Source organism: Martes martes (assembly GCF_963455335.1).
Source record: "Martes martes genome assembly, chromosome: 14".
NCBI lineage: Eukaryota > Metazoa > Chordata > Mammalia > Carnivora > Mustelidae > Martes > Martes martes.
This window is the reverse complement of record NC_137902.1, coordinates 26,709,335-26,733,299: the sequence shown is the minus strand read 5'-3', so window position 1 is coordinate 26,733,299 and position 23,965 is coordinate 26,709,335. Positions and strand designations below refer to the sequence as shown.

The 23,965-nt window shown below is 50.5% G+C and overlaps 1 protein-coding gene across 1 annotated transcript in view; it reads right to left on the bottom strand.

Annotated features, from left to right (window-relative positions):
• FBXW4 (F-box and WD repeat domain containing 4) overlaps positions 1-23,965 on the bottom strand; it is a gene marked incomplete at its 5' end in the record, with an annotated part of 80,640 nt that overhangs the window by 35,907 nt on the left and 20,768 nt on the right. Inside the window, 3 exons of the mRNA XM_080822782.1 lie at positions 17,543-17,637; positions 22,767-22,899; positions 23,348-23,533. Coding sequence (XP_080678908.1) covers positions 17,543-17,637; positions 22,767-22,899; positions 23,348-23,533 — 414 coding nt within the window. The remainder of the gene's footprint in view (positions 1-17,542; positions 17,638-22,766; positions 22,900-23,347; positions 23,534-23,965) is intronic.

Here is a 23,965-nt window from a genome sequence, read left to right as displayed (position 1 = left end):
TAGTTGCAGAGGTGAGGCTCCCCACTTTCACCAGGGCTTCTTCACTTCTTTATTGTCACAGAACGAGGAAGGCCTCGAAGCACCCTCCCACTGCCCACCTCTCTCCTACCTTGCTCTGCACTTGGCTTTAAACCCCTGGGTGCTCCATGAAGTTACCAAGAGCAATTCCTGCCTCTTCCCCCAACCTCAACATGACTGTACTTTTAAAGGGAGGAAAACAGTCTGGGGATCCCCAGAGAGGCCGACTGCACTCTTCCCCCTTGTAATGAAGCTTAATAATGAAATGCCCTGCACTCCACTTAGTAAGAAATGCTCATTTTCTCCAGCTGAACACCTCCATAGATAGATCTAATTTGCTTCCATGTTTCTACCTCTTTCCTCCATTAAGCCTGCATTTAAAAGGCTGTGATCTGGTGTGCCCTCCCAGCCAGGCACTGGCAGGACAGCCCGGGATGGAGGGGGAGGTGACGATGTTTTTGACAATCTTGGAGCCCCAGGCTGACCATCCCTGACACCCCTTCCCTCCATGGTCACATCCATACACATAAGCTGTGTCTCTATTAGGCTCTTTTGGAGCTGGTCCACAAAATGGAAGAGAAGGGAGGGGAAAAACAGCATTTGGAAAAGTTAAGGGAAAAGAACAGTAAAAGGAAAAAGGGAGGGGGTGGGTACCACCACGAGTGCCTATTTCTCAACGAAGGAAATGTTCTCTGCCACACGGTGGCCCAATGTAGGAGCTGCTCCTTACTGCTGGGCCCCTCTGGGACTCAGGCCCCTCAAAGGCCTTGGAGTTCCAGCAGCTTTCCCCTGGTCAGGCCTGGCAGTGGCACTGGCACCAATTCCTGAGACAGTCTGCAGGGTGCCAACAGCAGCACAGAGGAGACGCTGTGCTTGGGAAACCTTGGCGGGATGCCTCCCCAGGGCCACCTCATCTTAGGGGCCAGCCCACATCTCTGCCTTCTGATCGTATGGAAAGTGAGGACACAGTCCATTTCTAAACACTGGACTCCTCAGCTGAAGGCCTCCAGCACTATACCAGATGCCAGGGCCATGGCCTGGCCATGGTGGTGGGTGGGCAGGGCCTCACCCACTGGCTCCCTGACTCAGAGGGATCCTTGCACTCTCCTCTCACCAGCAGTAGAGCAGGCCACATCAAGGCTCCCAGTCTCCCCCTCCTAGAGGCACATGCACACATGCCAGGGTTCAGAATGGGTAAAGACCCTTTCCCCCAACTTCTGACACAGAGAGATGAATGGTAAAGACAGAAGATACTCTATTGGACGGTCCCCAGTGAGTGTACCTGTGAGGGGCCCCAGTTCTCCTCACTGGGGAACACACCTCCCATCCTGACCCGGCATTCTAAGGGACTCTTCCTTCCAGTGCCGGAGAGGAGCATTTGCGATTTGTCAATGTTCTCCCAGACACTGGCCTCTTTCCTGTCCGGTCCTGTTCTCTTCTCACCCTTACCAATCGCCGGAGAGTCGTCTACAGCAGACTTGTGCTCTCCCAGCGCCCCTCCTGCCTGCCCCCACCTCCCCAAACCCCTGCAGACAAGGCCCTGCCCTGACTCCCTGAGGCTCACAATCTGTGCTTCTGCCAGACTCAGTCACGGGGGGGGGGGGGGGGGTGTAAGTCATTTCAAGCTGGCAGCCCTACACGGTAGAACGAACTGCCCCTTGAGGCGGGGGGTGGGGGGGAGGGCGAGCGTGTGCCTGAGCGTCCCAAGGTGCTCGGGCTTTCTAGGCCCCCCACGGTGGTCTGTGACAGACACATGGACGGGGAACCCTGTGCCAGCCAGAGTTGGCATCTCACCCTACCTCTCAAATCTGCCACTCGCCTCCAGGGCCGAAGACCCTCCAAGAAGAGGCCCTGCAAGACAAAGGCCCGAGGCCCCCCAGCCCGGCCTCTCAGCCCAACACAGGCCCGCATTAAAATCAACACTCCGTGAACACACAAAACTGACAGGGCGGAGGGGGAGCACACATCGGGTACAAAGATCGGGCTCTCAGGAGACGCGGCCTGTTGGTCTCCCATGTTAGCTCCAAGCCACTAAGCGCAGGGTGGGAAAGAACGCCGTCGCGGTGGCAGGCTCCCGCCTGGGCTCCAGGCTCGGCAGCCTTTTCACGGGGAAGATGCCTCCACCTAGAAAAAATGCAAGCATTGTGTGGGGACCATTAATGCATGCGCCTCTGCACATTCCTTCGAGAAGCAGGAGCGCACTGGTCCCTGAGCCCCCGGCCCTGTGCCCCAGTGATTGTACAACAGGCCTGGAACACACTGCACATGCCACCTGGTCCTTCCCCCCAGGCCCCCGGCTCTGAGAGCGGTGGGAAGGGGCCCGCCAAACACCCCAGCTTCATTGTGCCCCAGAAAGAGGGGACTAATTACTCGCCTACACTCTGGAGCGTCCAGGGAGAAAACAGAGGCCAGTGGGGTGGAGAGGGTGGGAAATGGGGGTGGGGGGCTTGAAGAAGGGAGAGAGAAAGCCACAGGATACATTTCAAAGTTTCTCTAGCAATTTGGGGGTGGGGGAAAGAAAGCCTGGTCCTGATGTGAAATCATACAGAGGTCAGGGCTGGGTCTCCCACCCTTGTGAGAAAGTGGTGAATCGGGGACGGTTTATCAAACGATCATTTTTTTCTTTTGAAACCGGGAGGCAGCAGCCTGGACAATTCTGCAGATGTGCTTGATGAGTTAGGGACAAAAATGGCCCTTCTCTGCCCCCCTCCTCCCCTCCTTCTATAAGGGCTCCCATCGGGGGTTGCTTCTCCCTCCACTGCCTCCCGGGCCCTCCCCTCCCTTCTTCAGTGGTCAGCTGAGACCCCCACCCACTGCTTGCTTTTGTACTCTTGGCCTTTGGACATACTGACAGGGGCCTTTATGAGACCCCAATCAAGACCCCCATGTCACAGGTACCTAGTAGAGACACCAGACCTTTTCAAACAAGGGACAACAAGGAAAATCGGCGGGCCCATTGTCTCTCCTCTGTGCTAAGTGAGATGAAAGGGACCCGCGGCCCCCTCCCCACAGCCCGCCTGCCAATCACCTCTAGTTATTAAGGTCACAATGTGTAAATTCTTTTGACCTGCACCTAATCAAAGATTCACCGGCCCTTTCAAATCCGAATGGGGAGGAGGGGAGAGATTCCCTCCCATAAACCCAGCAAACTCTCCCTCAATAAAATTTCTCTCTCTGATTCCTTCTCTGCTTCCCATCTCCACCCCCTCGCTTCTCCTCACTCCGCCCTCCTCACCACCAGCTTCAAACACAAATGACAAGCCCCACGGAATTACTACCCCGAAGAACCTGAGGAGGATTTGAAAGTTTCTATTTAATTCCCTTTAAAGAAAGATTTCAGACAGGCATAGTTGCCCAAGCAAGCCCAGGACCAGGGCAGCCCCTGCGGCTCTGAGGCCAAATTGCTCCAAACAGCGAAGTGATCAGTTGGCTTTTTATGTTCTCCTCCATCGGCCTCTCGCTTTGCTCCGAACACCATCACGCATGGAGCAAACACCACAGGAGAAACCCAGAAAGGACACCCCCTCATTTTGTCACTTAGCACCTCCAGCTCAGCTGCTGACCCTCTGAAACCGAACAGAGGGAAAAATTACCCAGCCCAAAGTAGGCTGCCCTCAAGGAAAAGCACCGCAGGGAAGCACAGAGAAGAAAACAAGAGCCCGAGGAAAGAACTTGAGAGAAGGCCAAACTTGGAATTTATTGTAGTTCAGAAAGTACATAATGCTTAAGTCAAGCAAGGAGAATCAACTGTTTGCAAATCTCCATGCATCAGTATCAAGGCTATGCATTTTTACCATATCTATCCTATGTGTCACATAGAATGGGGAGGAAACATGAATTTACGTACACTGTCCACTGCCGACTCTCACTGGATGCGCACTGGATGCGCTGCTCTCCCCCAGCTCCTAGCCTTTCTGATGGGACCTTTGGCCTCTTGGTTTCTCCTTGCCCGGCTGCCTTGACTTCTCTGCGCTTTCCCTTGACATGAGTCCCTCGTGGTATTTCAGCTGTTGTCTCCATGCCATATCTGAGTTCCAGGCCACCATCCCTGGCTGTCGCTGGTCATAGCTACCTGACCGTCCCACTACCGCCCCAGACCAACAGGTCGAAGATGGAACTCAGCCTGGTCAAAACCAGGCTGCCTTCAGTTACCAGGCTCACGGAGGAATTCATGTGGGTCCCTTCCATCCCTGCCACATGCAGCTGTGACCACTGAGTTCTTCCTGAATTCAGTGCCATCTTCCCACTCTCCCTGGGAGCCCAGACCCTTACTGCTTGCAAACCAAACTCCTGGAAAAGTATCCCAAGGGCCTCAGCCCCTCCCCCTCCAAAGCATTCTGTACACAGTGCGGCCACATTAACCCTGTAACTGACTCAGTGTGGTCACAAATCTTCCAAAGGCCCCTGCCATCCTCAGGTTCAAGTCCAACTGCTCCTCAAAGCCCCCAAAACGCTGCCCCAAATGTCTCCTCCAGCCTCACTGCTCACCACTCCTTACATAAACTCTCCACCCCAGCCGGCCACACTGGTCTCCTCTGAACCCCCAGACTTACAAGGAGCTTCTCCATCCCTTACTAGGTCTTTGTTCCTCCCATCCCTGTGCCTCAAGTTCCCTCCTGTAATGTAAACAGAGCCACCATTAAGTCCCACTTCATATCCCATGTCACCCAGAAAGCCCGCCCCCCCATTTCACTAAAAGGTTACTGCTTTCCTCTGATTTCCTGTCAAGAACCTTGGCCGCTGATGGCACTCACACTCCATACAGACTGGGATAAATTGTTGTCTGAGTACATGCACTGTTTTCCCAACTGGACTGCGAGCTCCTAGGTGGTAAAAACTGTGTCTTGGGCTTCATACTCCCCATGTGACACTGCACATAGAAGCTTTCTCAAAACATTGGTAAAGGCAGGCATTTGGACATATATCACATGCAAAAAACAGTCCTGAGTTTACACTACCTTTTTAAAAAAATCCAATATTTTAGCTAACTTCTTTCCCCACAAAAGGGCCCAAGCATGAAACCAAGTTTAATGCTGCAAAAGTAAAAGTAAAGAAGGACTTTTTCAGGGTGACAGAAATATTCTAAACTGAATTGTGGTGATGGTTGTACAACTCTGTAAATTTACCAAAAATCATGGAGTTGTATACTGAAATTGTCTCTTAAAATGGGCAAATTTTATGGTATGAATTATACTTTCATATAACTGCTTAAAATAAAAGCTAAATGTAGGTCCATGCAACCTTGATTTAAATAACTATGTAAAGAAAAAAGGAAGAATTCTTTCTATAGTTACCTGGTGCTGAAATGGATATTTAAATGCCTTTTATGTCTGTGCTCATTACAAAAACATTTAAATACAAAAAAAACCCCAAAAAAACAAAAAAAACAACCAAAAACGAAAACAAAAAAATGGGAAAGGTCAACAGAAATCCCCTAATAAGAATTAACTCTGAAGAGACAGTCAATAACTATTATACTATTTTGTGACCTTTTTTTATTTCATTTAATAATAGGCTAGGACATCTTCTGAAGTCAATAAATAAAGGTCTCATCACCCTTTCAGTGGTGAGGTGGATACCACAAAATATTTAGACAGCCCCCATTACTGGATATTTATGTATGCTTAACATACGTCTTTATGCATGCATCTTGCACACTTGTCTGGTTGTCTTAGGATAAATTCCTAGATGTGGAATTTATGTGTCAAAAGGTTTTCGTATTTTTATTTGGGTACTCACTGCCAAAGTAATGAAATTTTAAAACTCTAACTTTCCCTCTTATTCCTGGATCCGCCCTTACCCGCCTGCAAAGGATTTTCCTGGCCACAGACCTTTAACAAGTGGCAGAATCCTTTGAATAATCTGTATTTTTTCTTCCTTAATTTTTTGTTTTTATTCTCAACCACAGTTCACCCGGGATACTAGTAGGATTCAAGCCGGCCAGAAAGGAGGGTGTTGTGAACACATTAACCCATGTGTCCCTCTCTCTTGGCCAAATGTGAGAGATCGCACCCTTCGTCCAGCTGACCTTTTTCTTGGGTCCTTCACCTTAGGACCCCAGTCCACTCACTCACTCGTTCTCCTCCCATTCAGGCTGAGGAGAAAAGAGGCTCAGGCTTGGCCACCACAGCTAAAGCTACAGTCGCGACAGAGAAGAAGTAACAGGAGAAAGAGAAACACCCTACAAGACAGTCCTCGGGAGAGAGAGACAGGAGGGTCACGTGCTTGGAGCTGGACGCTCTCTGCAGTCCCTGGAGGCCACGATGCAGCAAGTTCAGAGTGAGGAGCGCATGCTAATAAGCAGTGGAAGCATCCTATAGGGGAGTGTGCTCCTGAGACGCCAGAGTGTGGCCCAGCCACCCCCGGACGCACCCCGGGCAAGACTCGAGCTAATCTCGCTCTCAAAATTCCCCAGTGAAGAAGGAAGGAAGGAAGACTCCTGGTGGCCACAGGCAGAAAGGGTGAATACATTTCACTTTACCCCCGACAGCACAGCGTTCCCCTCCCTATCTGTTCGGCCCATGTTTGTCAATGTGCAAGAGGGCCACACAGAAAGGGGTGGAAGCAACCCCACAGCCGCAGGGCAGCTCAACTCCTGGGGCATCCTTGCACTTGAAAAGCTCTTGCCTCTGGCCTCTCTTATGTCTTCCTGTCTAGCCCTGCTCCTAGAAAAAAGCTAGTCTGAATCTTCCCACCTGACCAGCTGGTTGCTCTGCCAGCACACTGAATGCAGGGGTCATCCCCTGCCTCTCCCCACCTCCAGCATCGCCAGAGCAACCAGAAGCAACCAGACAGCAGTGTCTCCAGCCTGGAAGCAGAATGCCGCACATGCTCTCTAGATGCAGCAGGTGAAGCATGGGAAATCGGAGGGAAAAAGCCCAGTGACCCCACGTTAGACTTCAGCAAGCCTACCCACAGCGTAAAGAGGGTCAGAGAGAGCAGAGGATGAGAGCCATGGCTTTAACACCTTCTCCCAGGGGGCACACTCCCAGGTCCCCCAGCCGGCACGATGACAAGGCTCCAGTCCCCAGGGCCAGAGGGCACGCCGAGGCGTACTGACTTTAGATGGGGCCTCTGTTTCCAACCTTCTGTGAGGATCAAATACTATACTATGAGCACCCTGATCACTGTTTTAGAAGCTGGATTATGGCTTTGCTGTAGGAAGAAGCAGAGGTGGAGACAGCAGCGTAAGCTGAGCAGGGACGGAGACAGGTCTGAACACAAGAGCACGGAAAAGATACAGGTGTGTGTGGAGGGGGCGGGAATGACAGCAAAATACAATTTATAATTATTTTAATCTCCTGAAAGATTCTCTCCCATAACTTGAAATTCTCTTCTGCACATTAGGCCCTGCTCAAGATTTTGGAGGTTATCACATCCCAACTGGAACTCCTTTTGCCCCCTCCTTTACTTTTTTGTGCACCATTCATGTTTTAAATTTGCATTGCAAACTATGAAAAAGGAAAGCTTCTGCAGAAAGCAATTTCCTGGGCCAGCAGCTTTTGGACTAATATTCCCTTTGCAATTACCACAGCTTCTGCATGCACATACTCTCCTCCCTCCTCCTTCTACCGCTCTTCACTGTCTTGCCAGCACCTTCTGTCTGAGCCATGCCGATCAGATACAGGGTACTACAGACCAGGTCACAAACTACCGCCTCTGAAAATGCCCTAGCCAGAGAAAGGAGCAAGACCAAGCGGGAAAGGAGGCAAGGACCTTGGGTAGTTGGCTTGGTGGGGCACCCCAGAGGCAAAGGAATTTCATCTGCAGCCCACAGGCACAGAACTTACACAAGACAGGAACTAAAACCCCTCCCCCAAAGGTTAAAATCTGGAAACTTCGGAAGAGTCCTGTTGAAGAAACTGCTAGAGAGGCACAAGGATTAGCAGATGTCCCAGCCATACAGCCAGGGTTCTCTTAGTCTTGGTCTGAAGGAAGAGAACACAGTGGTCGGCTTGCTGAGGCATAAACTGTCCTTCACCATCATCCTGCGGAGAAGCTCTAGTCAGCACAGCAGAATTCAGAGTCTACACGGACTTTCGGAGCACCTTTACAGACAGCTCCCCAGATCAGCAGTGTCAACACATTCCACTGCGGTTCTATATGACAGTGTCCATGCTTTCTCCTGTCCCAGCTCTTAGGTCCCCAGCTCCTAACCTCCCAAATGGTACTACTATAATAACGGAACTCACTCACACCCAGAGATGGTCACGGGCAGCAGAAATCCTGTTCTTGGGTCTTAGGCCCATGGCCAAGCAAGGCCATGTGTGACCGCCCTGAACTCAGACACTGTAGACTGCCAGCTGGCCAGCCCAGGAACCAGGACTCTGGGAAATGGAAAGGTGGTAGGGGAGACAGGGACACCTTTTCAAAAAACTTGGTTTGAAATGAAAACAAGGAACTTAAGACTTGACTCCAAACTGAAGTACCAAAATCTGTCCCAAATGGCCCAAGATTCACCTACTTGCAGCAGGAGGATGGGGGGGGGATCCTCCAACCCCTGACATCACCCCCCAAATGCACAAACATTATGCTACTGATCCAGCCACATCTCGTCATGGCCTTATTCACCTGGGCCCAGTACCAACCCTCCCCTATCCCCAACTCTACTTGCAAGTGTGAGCTCCATTGCCCGAAGAAACTAAAAGCACAGATATTTCATGAAGACGCCTTTTTTGATTGATCTAAGTGTTACAGCAAACAGGTGGAGAAATCTTCTTAAATATACGAGTATTATCATGACAGAGCCACTGGAATGGATCAGTGCTGTAAGTCAGACAGGGCTAGAAGTTTCCGCCCCACCATCAGGTTCCTCTTTAGCCTTGACAGATCAAACTCAAGCCGAAGCAGGCTACAGAGATCAGCTCGGCATCCGAGCCAAAGGTCTTCACAGTGAGGGACCAAAGCTGCCCTGGCTGGGCCTCTGCCGGCCCGTGGCCCAGATTAATCACCACCAGGCGGGGCCTAGACACCAAGCTGCAACCTGAGCCCAGCAGCACCTGCGCGGGGGTCGCCCCCGCCCCTCCCGCACTCCTCTCGGGCAGGACTCCAGGGCGTGAGGGTGGCCACCTGTTGGCCAGGCTACCTGGAGCAGGAGGGCAGGACACTCAGCCACCCTGAGCCCTGCAGATAAGTCACGGATAGTGCGCACGGATCCGTGGAGAAAGGAGGAAGGATACGGCAACTCAAGCAGTAAAGTCAACCCTCCGAGAGAGAAAATTCTCAGCCTCTGGACAGAGAAAGAGAAAGGTGCCAGTGCTCCTCTCTTGACTGTCCAGAAGGAAACTCTCCTGGAGACCACCAGTGGGTGAACTCAGCCCTGAGACTCTGAATTAATGAGATGCTCTGGGCTGTTTGGGACACATTCTTGTCATCTACGCATCAACAGGATGCTGCTGGGGAGGACAGAGACCAGAGCAGGGGTGTCTTTTCAAAACACCCCCAAATGCTGCCAAATATGCCTTACGAGAGGGAGCTTAGAAACAATTCTCCCTGTCAGGGCACAGAAGGGTTTCCTCTGAATACCAGAACCTCAGAGAACAGGTCTCAAATGAGCTCCTAGATCGGTAAGGTATTTCAAACACCCGTACCCGCAGAGCAAGCAGCCACGTACGGCGTGTGTACACATTATCTGTCAAAGCTAGAACGCACTTTTCAGGACCAAAGGGCCCTATTATAAATTCTTCTCAGATGGCAATCTCTTTTATATTGTTGTTTCTCTAAGGAGAGTAGGAAGTATTCTTGAGGCTCAAAAAAAAAAAAAAAAAAAATCAAAAGGAGGAAGATAAGCATGAAGATCTGTATCTTCGAACCATCTGTCCCAGGCCCTCACTCGTGGTACAGGGAGCAGGCACTCATGGACGCAGCCTTTCCCACATGCCCCGTGGCTCCAGGGAAGGAAGAGTGGGAAGGGGTCAGAGGCAGAATAGAGTGTGTGTCCCTTGAAAGAGGAAAGGAAAGCACAGGTCGGACGGGAGGAGAAAGAGCTCCTACACAGCACCTTCGTGTTAGAGGGAACACCCACATCCTGACTGGTCCACCTCGTACCTCCAGAGCTCCGGCTCCGGAATTCCCTTTGAACTCCGGCTGCAACCCAGTGAGGACAGAGCAGTGGCTACAATTACACACTTGCTTGGGGGGGGGGGGGGCGTGCATGTGACAGGCCATGAAAGGTCCCTGCCTATAAAACGACTGGAAAACAAACCCCTAATTTAAATGTTAATGAAAGTGCTGTGGAGACATCAGAGGCTTCCCGGCTGCTCAGGGAACAGCTACACCAGTCCCAGAATTTATAGCTCCCCTTCGCCCTCCCGCCTCCCTCTCTGCCTCATCACCCACTGAAGTTTAAAGAGTACGTGTGTGTGTACACACACACACACACACACACACACACACACAAACCCACCAACTAATTTTAACATTAACTCCATGCTTCCACCTGGGGATGTGGACTGCTAAATTATGTGCTGGCAGAACAGTGATCAAAGGTGGACAAACACAGGCACACTGCACACACAACCCAGAGAAGTAGGGGCGGCTCCGGCAGGGAAAGGACGTGCTCTCTTCCCGATGAGGGGAGAGAAGAAACCGCTGTGGTGCAGGCAGGAACTGGAGCCAGGAGGGGCGGGGTGGCAGGCCGGTCCTCCAGGGTGCCAGTCCCCCCGGCTAGGAACTCAACACACCGTACTGCCCTCCGACTGGTCCCTGCCACACGATGCTGTCTAGTTCACAGTGGCTTCCCCAGGGCCTAGCAGTAACAGGGACTAAATCGAGACGGGGTGGGGGGAGGGAGAGAGACAGACAGCCGTGGAGAGAGAGAGAGAGAAAGAACGCGACAGAGACTGAGGGACGGCCATGTCTCCCTGTCGGGAGGCAGGCTCTCTGGGCACGGCCGCATCTTCAGTGCCCTATCTTCTGCAGCGGCTTCTGCTTCTATTTGTGGTGTTTTATTTAAGTCTGCTCTTGACCACTGAGCCAGCCTTGCTGGCCAGGGAAGAACTGGCTCCCACAAGTGGGTTCTGGGCCAGCCCGGGCTGGTTGGGTTGCTGGTCCTAGGCCAGCAGCTCGGCACATGAGCCTCCCTGAGCCTATCCTGCCCTGGGCAGTGGCAGAAATCCAGGGTCTTGAGGAAGTGAAACCCACCCCCGTGGCATCTCATCTTTGCTACCGATAGGTACACTTGCACCCGCCAGAGAGGCTTGGCTTAGCCAGGTGGGGAACTCTAGGGTGGTGGGCACTGCACTGAGATTCGGCAGGACCAGACTCCGTTTCAGTCATATCCCTATACTGATCCTTTTCCAATTTACACTCATTTCAGGTTGGACCAGGTGGCCCATCTAGCATCACCCAGAGCTTCCTTCTTTCCCCAGGTGTCATGCCCCCTCTTCCCACCATGCCTGCCCCCGGCCCCTCTGCAGTGTCCTTGTGCCTCTGACTCTCTCATCTAGGACCACCACATGCAGAAGGCTCCCTCCTGTGTGCTCTGCAGCCTGGCAAAGGAGGACACCGAGCCACTCTTTGCTTAGGGAAGGTCTCCTTTCCCTAGATGGGTCCACGAGGAAGCTTCCCTCTGCCCTGGCCCCAGGAAGGCAGGACAGAGAGACCGAATTGGCCACAGGTAAAGCCACAAGGTAAAGCACAACCAAGTCAGCCATCAGAGTCTCTCCTCAGGTTATTGAGGTTAGGATTCCTTTTCACAGCCCAGCTCATCACCAACCAAAAAGAGCAAAACTCAGAGGCACAACCATTACTTTTGACTCATTTTCCCCTAAAAGCTCAGAGTTATGCAGTCCAGGGCCACAGAACTGCTGAGCCGCTGGGAACCAAAAGAATCCAAACTGAATGTTGGCTGCCTCTTTATTCCAATCTTTCAAACCTCTTGGTCAGAGAAAACTCCAGATGCAATTACCTTTCACTAAAGAAAGGTGTATTTCAACAGGCTGGTGAATGTGCATTTACCACACACACAACACACAGTAAACCCTGTAGCCACTGGAACAAACACCCTGCTCTCCCAGCAACCCACCCCCTCCCCAAACAGTACACAGTGACTGCTTTCCTTCCAGACTCTCCCTCACCTCTGGGAGAAATGAAGCAAGCAGGGGCAGCTCCTTCATCAAAACCCCCCAGAGACCACAACTCACTTTACAAATTTGAATCGGTACATTTCATGCAGACTTGGACTATTCCGCCCAAAAACAAACAAGCCACCACAGTAAGCAAAGTTACACAAAATTATATTGTATACTTAATAACACAGCTAAGTCAATTTTCTACACCTATACCACTCAATGTATTTCCCTAATGACAGAAACAAGAGAGACGGGATTAAAACCCAAGTGTCCTGGGAAGCCTTCTGACCACACTCACACGATAGCAAGCGTTGTTTGGAGATGAAGAAAGGAGTCGGCTGAGCACCTCCTTGTTCTTGGAGGACAATAAATATGGTACCTGCAGAGGAAGGAGGAGCTGTGGGTTCCTCGCTCTGCCCCTAGCAGGCAAACAGGGCGAGCGGGTCTCCGGATTCACGTCAGCCCCCAGGGCCCCACAGCTGGCTTGGAGCGCCCCACCCCGCACCAAACCAAAGATCAACAAGCACTCACAGGCGCCCGGGAGAGCCCAGGCCTCACGGATATCCTGCTCTCCCCGACCCCTCTGCCTCAACTGGGGCCTCTAGGAAGACAGAATGTTCCTCAGGCCCCAAGAGCCTTTCAAGGGCCGCAGCTACCATCCACCACGCATCCATGGTGGATGAAGGCACAGCAATGACCTGAGCCTGCCTCGTGGGCGTCCCTCAGCACCCCAGGACGTGGCTCTAGGCAAGAGACCTGAGCTGAAGAGCCACCTCCTCTGGCCCACACTATGTGTGGCCTGCATCAGTCTTCCCTGAGGCTCACTTTTTCCCTCTGCTGGGGAGGGGTGTGATGGTGGCACCCCCGTTCCCCTCAGCCAGAGAAGGCAGAGTTCCGGGTGCTCAGTGTCACCTGGCAGCTGTTACAGTTCCATCTCACCCCAGCCCTGTGTAAAACCCTCCCGGGAGCTGCCATCTCCCAAGAGTCTGGTCAATACGTAGGGCAGCGGGAGGAGCAAGGAAGGGGTCTTTAACTGTGCCTTATTTCCTCACTCTTGAGTATTTGCTAAATTTATTCAGCTGGCAATAGTTTTTAAATGGCAATAAAATTTATTGCCCATTTTAAAAATTATGCTTTTCAGGGCGCCTGGGTGGCTCATGAGGTGGGTTAAGCCTCTGCCTTCAGCTCAGGTCATGATCTCAGGGTCCTGGGATTGAGCCCCTCATCAGGCACTCTGCTCAGCGGGGAGCCTGCTTCCCTCTCTCTCTCTGCCTGCCTCTCTGCCTACTTGTGATCCCTCTCTAATAATTTTTTTTTTAATCTTAAAAAAAAAAACTATGCTTTTTCTGTGTTACTCATGTAAAAGTGCTTGGAATCCAATGTGGCCTCAGGAGGTCGTATGGGAGCTATACAAGCACACCCGGACATAGAGCCTTAGGCCCTGGGTGAGTCTCCCACAGCTCCTCTCTCCCATCTCAGGCTGTCCTCCTTTCCCTCATCAAACAGCTCCAGGCTGCACCTACTCTCCAGAAGGATCGCTTCACCAGTAAGTCAGGAATCTTAAAAACAGGATCACTGGTGTCAGGAAAAGAAGACGGGCAGGAGGGCACACAAGCAGTAGAGAAAAAGGCCCTTGTCTTCCACCCTCCTGTGGAGACTACTGGTTTTCCTTCTGTGGTTTCAAGTACCTAAACACAGCTCTAAGCACATATCTGGTATTAAATATCACCCTCCACAGCTGTTTACCAATCAAGAACTCAAGGTCATGGGAGGAAGGAAAGGTGACATTTGGACACAGGATGGAATACAGGCTTTCTCCCAGTCATGAGCACCTCAAATAAAGCCTGAGGCTTGAGGTTTCGTGTTTCCTACTACAAGTGTCTAAGCACACACCTAAGAAAAGAAGGCAGCAAAGCACAGCTTTGATAGATATGATGCATAGCTCTGACAAATTGTTTTCAATAGAAGAAAGGTTAATTGAGAAAAGGGATGTGGCAGGTCTCCTAACCGTTCAGGATCCTTCTAAAGGGATGAGGGAGCAGTGAGAGACTGGGAAGTCATCGCGTCAACCAGGAATACATGCCCCAGAGGGAAAGTGCTGCCCACCCCCATCATGTTCTTTGTGAGGGGTTCACGGTCACATGCCAGTAGTGACCACACGCACACCGATGACCACACTCAACAGGGTGTGTGGCAGGGAGGGGAACAGAAGAAGTGGGCGAGGGCAGGAACACTGGGGTGGGGGGGAGGAGGCAATTCCTGCTGAGGGTCCCCCACCTCAAGAAGACTGTGGACGAGTAGTGTAGCTCCAGGAGGGCCCAGAAAAGTCCCCAGCCAAACTGGAGACATGAGAGCAACTAACCCCTCTGAACAAATGCTACCCCAGAGAGGAGAGATTCTGGGTGACATGGTGAGATAGGCCTTTTAGCATTGCAGAGCGTTGTTTTTTTAAGATTTTACTTATTTGCCAGAGAGAGATAGAGAGAGAGAGAGAGACACAGTGCGCGGGCACAAACAGGGGAGCAGCAGGCAGGGCAGCCAGAGCAGGCAGAGGGAGAAGGAGACTCCACCCCTGAGCAAGGAGCTGGATGTGAGACTTGATCCCAGGATCCCCGGATCATGACAGGAGCCTAAAGCAGACGCTTAATGGACTACACCACCCAGGCGTCCCTGTATTTTCACTTTCTTAATATCTTTTGAAGACTTTTTTTTTTTAAAGATTGTATTTATTTATCTGCCAGAGAGAGAATGCACACAAACAGGGGGAGCGGCAGGCTGAGGGTGAAGCAGGCTCCCTGCTGAGCAAGGAACCCGACGCAGGGCTGGATCCCAGGACCCTGGGATCATGACCTGAGCTGAGGATCATGACCTCATCCCTGCCGAGTATTTTCTGATCATTTCAGGTCATCTTCACAATCATCTAGTGAGGTCTATAAAGGAAACTGTATCTACATTGAATAAATGAGGAAACAGGCTCAGAGAAAGGAATGACTTACCTGAGGCCACCCTGCTGGTGGTGACAAAGCAGCCTCTTCCAGAACAGACCCCGAGGCCAGGAGGCAGGGTCTCCCCAGATTGGAAAAATGGAAGCATTCACTGACAGGTTCAAATTCATGGACAGGGGGAGAAGAAATGGATTTAATAATGGAATGAAGCAGCTCTAGCCCAGGACACTCAGGGTAAGAGAAAACGGAGGGGAGAGCAGCAGCATCGACCCTGACCACCGAGTAAAGCCAGGGTCCCAAACAACGCAAACAATTTTCAAAGAGTCTACAACACCACCTGTCGAGCTGGGGAAAAGGTCATCTCAAACAACTGCGGTTCAGGAGCCGAAAAGCCAATCAACAGTGAGCGAAAGAATCATCTTAGGGCCAAGGAGGTACACCAAGAGGACAAGCAGACTCTCAAGGAGAATGAGAACAAATGACCCAGGTTTTCACCGAAGAGGAGGCACATCAAGGACCTAGCAAAGGGTCTGGCACAGGGCAAATGACTAATAACACACGTGTTGTGGCCGTTATAGACTAGTACTGGTATTGTCAGAAAGCTAGGTCGATCCTCAAAGCCAGGCTGCAAGTTGTGACCAAAACAAAATGCCTTTTGTTCTATATGTTCTATATGCTTCTTTTTTTTTTTTTTTTAAAGATTTTATTTATTTATTTGACAGAGAGAGCACAAGTAGGCAGAGTGGCAGGGAGAGGGAGAAGCAGGCTCTCCACTGAGCAGGGAGCCCGACATGGGGCTTGATCCCAGGATCTTGGGATCATGACCTGAGCCGAAGGCAGAGGCTTAACCAACTGAGCCACCCAGGTGCCCCCTATATGCTTCTTAATGACGAGGCCAACTCGGACCTCAACCTTTTTGACTGAAGCTATCTTCAACCATTGCCATGCTCTACTCTGTTACGGGTAGCCTGACACATTCCAGAGAGGTGGCTAGAGTCGAGGACCAAGGGATGGGGTGCTAGTTGAATGGCCATGTTCTTTGGTCTAGATCACCAGCCCTGAGGGGCTTCCCTCTACCATCGGACACACCCCAGCCTAACCTAGTCTCCTGACATCAGCAGAAGTCCGTAAGATGGTTACCAGCCCACTTGCCACCTCCCACAGGCTGTTCAGCCTTCCTTCAATCCTTACACACATCCAGCCCACAGACCCCCAAGCCTGGCCCACTGGCTTTAAAAGGGGGAGCAATGGAAAACCACTGTGGAGGGGACCCTGCCTGATCGCTCTGTTCTCCACTGTCCGCTCCCACACACTTAGGCCTCTCTACTCCCTGCTGATCTTTCCTTCCCTCTTTCCTACGATTGCTAGAATGATTTGTTCTGAACAGCGACAGGTTTATAGGTTAGCCGACACCTCCGCTCTGTGGAATTTTAATTAACTTCTCCCATCGTCAATATGCTAAGGAACGGGGTCTCCATTCTCTGAGGTCAGCAATGTGTTTCAGGTCCTGCTATATCAGCCGTCAAATTGAAGAATTAATGACGTGGCTAATCGGCTCTAATTCTTTAGAAAGAAAAAAATTTGAAAGGGAGTTGCAAAGGGGGCAGGAGGAGGGGTGTAGGCTCCGTGGGGTGAGGAGAGGGAGGCTGAAGGGGGCTAAGTTGGGGGGGGTGGAAATCAACTCTCTCGTAAAACTAGTGACTGACTTAAACCCCCTGTTGGAGGGTGGCAGCCCTACAGCTTTCCCACCCATCACTGAGGTGAGAAGTGAGGGCCAAGGGTAGTGAGGGAAGACCCTAGAAGAACACTCTGGCAGAGCAGGTGCAGGAGGAGAGTCCATGTATCCTGCTGGGGAGGAGAGAGGCTCAGCCTTGGTTCGGGAAAGCCTAGAAAGCAGAAGTCAGGATGCAAAGCTCACTTGTTTACTGGTAAAGCCAGAGGAAAGAGGCCGAAGAGTAAAGTAAAGCCACCATCAAAAATTTAGCACTTCTGCCACAATTATCACTCTACCCCCACATACCTGCCTTTGGATGAGGGCCCAATTGGACATGGGCCTCACACCTGTCCTGATGACTCAGCTCTGGAAGGGATACTCCAGAAGACATTTTCCAAGGGGAACAAACCAGATGTGGGTTGTGAGAGCAGGCTGGCTGGTGCAGTAACTTCCCAGGGGAGCTAACAGGCCTCTGCTTTGGAAGTAGCCCCAGAGGGCATATGCTCCAGAAGGGGCACTCTTGGAACAGATGGCCTCGGTTACATTTTAACGGTATCTTTTCCCTCATATTTCCGGGGTAGATGCCTAGGAAGTTATCTCTGGAATGCTGTCTCCAACCCATGCATATATGAAATGAGCCACAGACTCAAGCCTCTGGAGGATTTTCAAAATCTCCAGAAGACCGGCTCAAAGCAGCCTGCAGTATACGGGGGAAGACTGCCGAGCCCACCCGACCTCAGAAAATAAAGCATTATTACACAGGACAAAACCATACCCCAAAACATCTCCCTTACCTCAGTACTGGGCTGATAGCGATGGACCAGACTCGGTCTTCAGTCTGGATGGTGTGTAAGCACTGCCCCAGCCGACCCGAGGCCAAAGGCCATACCTGGAAACAGGAGAGAAGACGCTCTCATTGGCACTGCCTGGGGTTGAGATGTGGGATTGAGTGTCCCAGGGAGGCGGGGGAGGGGAATGGGAAGTCCTTTCTGTCCTGCAAATGCTGAGCTCGGAGGAGCAGAGGAGCCGTCCCAGCCTCTGGCTCACCGACCTGAGACCTGACTCCCATACGGACCGCCCTCCTTAACGTCCACCTGAGAGCCCTTTCTGCACCACCCAATTCTATACCCGGGAATCAGAAGTCCACACTCTTCAGCTGAGACCTGACTCAGCAGGGTGCACAGGTGGGACTCACCTCCTTGTGTTTGTGGGTTTTCCTTTTTCCTCTCTCTCACCCAGATTTTCCTTTGGGAGGTAGGGAGGAGGATCATCAAGGCCCAGTGTGGGGGAACAAGGACAGCAAGGAGAGAGGAGTAAAAAGAGAGACATAAGGGAAGGAATGAAGGGAAGAAGAGAGGCTTCAAAGCACGAAGGTGGTGTGTCGTTGTTTGTTTGTTGATAATGCCCAGGATCCAGTGCTATTCGTGTCAGCAGGGAATTTAGCACCTAGTGTCACCAAAAGTAGCAGAAAAGCTTAGCTCTTTTAAGCTCCCATATCTTCTACAGGTTAAAAATATTGCTTGGAGCACGTTATCTGGTCCCTATCAGTCAGGAATGTACATTAGCAGCCACTCCGGGCTTAGCTCTAATCAACACTCAGGGAGCCCTCAGCGGCCAGTGCATTTAGAAATCTCCCATTAAGCACAAGGCCCCCCTCACCTCACCCAACCCCAGATGACACACTCGGGGAAATAAGCCTCTAACCAAACAGAAAGGAAGGATGTACAGGGCTGTCCCAGACAGCGGCCAAGGAGGGACCCTGAGGCTGCAAGATGGATCACTGACCTCTCAAGGTCCCCGCAGTGCTATAAGGGGAACACACAAAAGCCAGTCAGGACCTTAGATGGAAGAACTTTCTAGAGACATTCCTTGAGTTTAAGGGGCAGGTGACAGAGCGGGGGTGGTCTTGCCTTCTTAGGGTCACATGACATGTCTTCCCTATAAAAGGAGAAAGTGTTTTAAGATTTTGTGTATGCATGACAGGGGGAAGAGGGTGTGAGTTCCTTCCAACGTAGGAAAAGAAAATAAACTTAACAAGAAGATCCTGAACAAGGACGGGCAGAAAACAAAGGTAAATACCACAACCTTCCTGGAGTGCCATGATTCTGGCTTACTCTGGATCTACAGCCAGGCCACTCTGCCTGTAACAAGATGCACTTTTAATGTCTTCTCTCACACAGTCCCACTCCGAACGAGAGGTTTGCCTTTCCTCAGAAGCCAACTCCCTAGGAGGCAGGTAGGAGGGTGGGGAGACACTAAGGCCTCTGATTACACAATCTCTGGGGCCAACTCCAGTCCTGAAGTCACCAGTGCCCCCCAAGAAAGGGGCTGGTGGATTCCATGGTGCAAACCACAGCACAAGGTTCCTGGTCTCTAGGAGTGGCTCGGGAAGCTTGCTGCCCATGCTGAGCACGATGTTAGGGAAGTGGCCAGGAGGCCCCTGGCCGCAGCAGCAGCAGCACACCATCCACCAGAAACCCGAGTGTCATGACGCCCGAGGGAAGGGAGTTGACAACAATATGCTGATCACACCTTACTCTCAGTGGTCAAATCCAAAACAAACCCACCCCTGGAAAAGATAGAACTCAGCAGAAGTGGACATTTATACAGTCCTTTCAGAAAAGCAGTTGAAGACAGGCATCAAGACCCTTAAAACGACCAAAGCCTCACACCCAGTCATTCTATCGCTGAAGCCCTACCTGAAGATAACGATCCTAAAACGAAGAGAAACCTGTGCAGTAAAAATGTTCCCAGCAGCCTACGGTTGCAGAAGAGCAGGCGTTGCAGGAAGAGCAGGCATGGGCTTTGGAATCAGACACATGTGTCTGCACCCAGTTGTTACTTATTAGCTCTGATCTTAGGGATGTTTCAGAACTCCTTAGCCTCAGTTTCCTCATGTGTACAATGGGAAATAATACCTATCTTTTGAGGGCTTCAGAAAAGTCAAGAAATGCGTAAAGCACCAAACACAGTAAGCCAGCATCTGGCAGGTATCCAGCATTCAGCAATGGTGGGTCTTATTACTCATTAAGCCATTAAAGATGGCACAAATAATATGTAATAATAATAGGAAACCTTGTAACATAAAGTAGCTACAGTAGGGTAATGGAGCATGCAAAACATACTATGAGCATAATTATGTCAAGAAACAATTCTCCTAAAGGAGAAAAGGTGAAAATGAACAATTGTCAAGTGTTCAGCATCGTGTCTGGTTGCTTATACATAAACAAGCAAACCTCTGCATTGAAAAATAACTAAAAGAAGAAAAAAAACCAACAAGTTCAAATGTTTCTTCCTTCATAAAGTCTCCCCTTTCAAGCCAGATGTGATCTCTCCACCCTCTTTCTTTCTGGCCCTCTCCCTAGGGCCTCACACTTCACAGTCCTGGCCACTTCCCATCAGCTTCCTCGCCACTGCAGGCACGTCTCAGCTTGCCTCCAGAAGAGGCCATCTCTTCCTCACCTTTGATGAGCCCCAGTGCCTTGTGCACTGCGACTTGCATATAGTAGGTACTTTTAGGAATGAATGGAAAAATAGAGAACTAAAGGAGACAAGGAAAGAATGGTCAGAACCAGCCCAGGACCACTGAGAACATTCCTACATTCCTATCACATCTCAGGACGGAGCTGGCCTCCCTAAACCCCAGAGAGGCAACCCACACTAAGTCACGATAAGTTTGAAAGTGGCAGGGGGGAGGAGGAAGAAGGCTCTCTGAGCAGTCCCTAACTCAGAAGTCTTACAAAGAAAATGTTTTCGTTCCTTTCACCCCAATAAAAACAAATTTCTTTCCTAAAACACAGTATGTATTTGGGGAAACTCCCAACAAACAGGCTATAGATGTTTATAGGCAAGCATGACTAAGTTCTCATGAAGGCTGGCGTGTATCAGAAGCAGCCTACAGAAGCAGCTATGGGACTGCAGAAACCACCAAAAAGAATGGAGGGCTGGTTATAAAAGACCAGCAGTGGGTAATGTAGAAACAGGTCAGGAAGATGAAGACAGCTAGAAGCAAAGACAGCAACAGAGAGGGAGCAGACACAGCAACCAGAAATCTGCAAAGATGGGCTGGCCTGGAGATCACTGGGGAATCCCAAAACAGCAGTCCAGCTTTTTGGAGTTGAAGAACAAGGACACAAGGGGAAATTCTGTCACTGACTTAAAAGAAATCCTCAATGGGAAAAGGATGAACTGTGGTGACAATTTTAAAATTAGAAAGTACCTACTTTAATGCTTAAAAACAAATTGAATCTATCAAACAGGGTTGAGTCAGTACTTAAAACATGAAACTAGGGGCGGCTAGGTGGCTCAGTTGTTAAGCATCTGTCTTCAGCTCACGTCATGATCCCAGGGTCCTGGGATCGAGCCCCGCACCGGGCCTCCTGCTCCACGGGGGGCCTGCTTCTCCCTCTCCCACTCCCTCTGCTGTGTTCCCTCTCTTGCTGTGTCTCTCTCTGTCAAATAAATACATAAAATATTTTCAAAATTTAAAAAAAAAACATGAAACTAACCCAATATCCCAAATATTAGGATTACTACCGTTTGACTACAAGTCCATCCCCCTGGACTGCTACCTTTGGTCATAAAGCTTAGTTTTCATTGCTCTGGGTGTCAGACCCCAGAGAAGAGGACAGAAGAAAGACATGTCACTGAAAAGAGGGGTCAGGGGAGACTTGAAGCCATAACAGGAAGATGCCAGAAGGCAATGGGAGTATTTTTAGGTCGCACATGCCAAAAAGATTTCTATGCAAATTGATTTCTGAGGAGTAGAGCAAGTTAGGGCCAGTCTCTTTGGAAGGAATGGTACAACGACGGTGACCAATCAGAAACCTGAAATAAGTACGGGATAAGGGAAACAGGAAACAGGCAATAGGAAATTCAGTTTCCAAGTTGGTTCAAAAGATTTTTCCAGGTGTTTCTCAGGCTTCCTGTGCTGGTGTGCACGTCTCTGACAGAATACAAGGTAAGGAAGTAAGGAAGAAATGAGCTAAGGGAGGAAAAACTTCCAGAAGTGAAAGGACCATATGCAGTCCTTCTTTTTATATAAATTGGTGGCATTTTTATACGAAGGACTAATCACCAGAGGGTACCTGAAGTCAGAAAAGTTAACGAGTAAAAACTGCAACTTCCCTCTCCAGAGACCCTCCCCAGGTGTCGTAGTGGCCCATTTGCTGACATGAGCAGGCATTTTTGCTCCTGTTGGCACTATGGAGTCTCCAGATGCCGGAAAACAGGCAAGTACGATACTGTCGGGCCTCCTGCACCTCGATTGAATTGTCAGCGCAGTTTTCACAGCAGCCCCAAGAGACCAGGTATGTGCGGGCCCAGCCTGGGGCCGCTGGACACAGGGAGGGAGAAAGACGTTCTTCTCTGTCTCATGGGTGGAGGCCTGTTTGACTCAAACTCGGAGGAGTGGAGTCCCTAAAGCAGGGGTCACACTACTTATCGGCCTCGTTCTGTTCCGCGTTGGCAGATGACTGACCACAGACCAGGCAGTTTGGCAATGACGCACCAAAATGCCTTTCTCTCCTCGTCTTTCTACTGCTTGCTGACCACATCACTCTCCAGAGAAGCAGTAAAAACACATTTTAATTATCAGCCTGATTGCTTATAAACAAGGTGGTGAAAAATTAACCTCCCTAAACAGAGAGCAAGCAAAAGGAGGGAGAGTTTAAAATAAAATATTGGGGTCAGAACTCAGCCCACAAACTTGAGGAAATACAGCGCAGGGAGGAAAAGCTAGCCAGGCCCTCTGTTTTTGAGTTCACGCCACATTTCAAGTGAGTGGCAAGCTTCCCAGCCACTGTCCACTCCTTTCTCAGGCCAGCTGGCAGGGACAGAGCCTGGCATGGTAACCTGCATGCCAGAGGCACATAAGTGAGTCCTTTATCGTGTCGTTCCCCCCCTACCCCCACCCAATGCCCTCAGCCAATCCCAAGACTCAAGGCCCTATCCACCCTCTCCCACCCCACTCCCTATAGACAGGCGGGAATAACCCTACGTAAGGGGGAGACCACTCACCTTGGCCGTTCTGTCCCTGGAGCCACTCACGATGATGCCCCCTCTGCAATCCACACAGTTCACCTCCTGTTCATGAGCCGAGTACTTGACAGTGAAGGTGCTATGAATCTTATGAACACCAATCTTCCCATCTCTAGGAAAGAAAGAGGGAGCCCACCCCCAATAGCCAATTATTCTCTCTGTCGGAAGAGAACAAGGCTACAGAAGCAGCCTGAGTCTCCAGTGATGTCCAAATTTGCTGTGTTAAGCAATTCAGCTCAACAAGGCACCGAGCTCTGAGACACCTCTACTTCTTCAGTACACTTGGGGCTGAGCAGAGCTGAGAGATAAAACAAATCTCCCCCATGAGAGTATCAAAACCAGCTTCACTTTTCATTAAAGCTCTTCCTGTTTTCCCTCTCCAGCTAACCCTATTAAATGCCTTTGGGTAAATCTCTCTGCTACAAATGGGGGGAAAAAACACTCCCTCTTCTTACGGTCTCCTTCCTCACCTCTTTGGAGTTGAGAGAGAAAATCAGAGGCAGACAAGCAGAAGTCCCCTGAAGAATGCTAAGGGAGAAGGAGAAGCCTGCAGCACTTACCCTCCCGCACTGATAATATGCGAGTTGGCCAGCACGAAGTGGCAAACGTCCTCATCATGCCCAGCAAATACTCCCAGGGGCCGACGGTTCAAACTGGCACCATCTGGGCGGAACTGATAGGCCAGGATGAAATTAGCCTGGGATATGTACAGAGAATCACCTTCTAGCTGCATCCAGGGCATCTGACTGCAGAGACGTAAAACACAATTTAAGAATTATCAAGATACAGCATGAAAACTCGACTCCAATCTTTGGAGAGGCTGACTGATCCCCAACTTAGCAAGGATAACCTGCACAGCTAAGCCTTCACCTCCCTCCTCTCCTGTAAAATTATGTACCCCTAGGCCACCCTCAGGAAACCAGAGAGACTGAGTTTTATGGTAACTTAATCTTCTTTGGACTTTCTAATAGAAAGTCAGAACTAAAAGATCAATTAAATATCACTCTGAATTAGAGAATGCTTAAGACTCAAATTACTGGCAGCATAGACTTCTTGGGGGTAGGCAGAGCTCGGCGAATTCAATGACTGGGACGTGGAGAGGGTTAAAAAAGAAACCTTCCACCCAGATGAAGTGATTTTCTTTCATTCTGCATCCTCCCTGATTTGAAGTGTTAAGC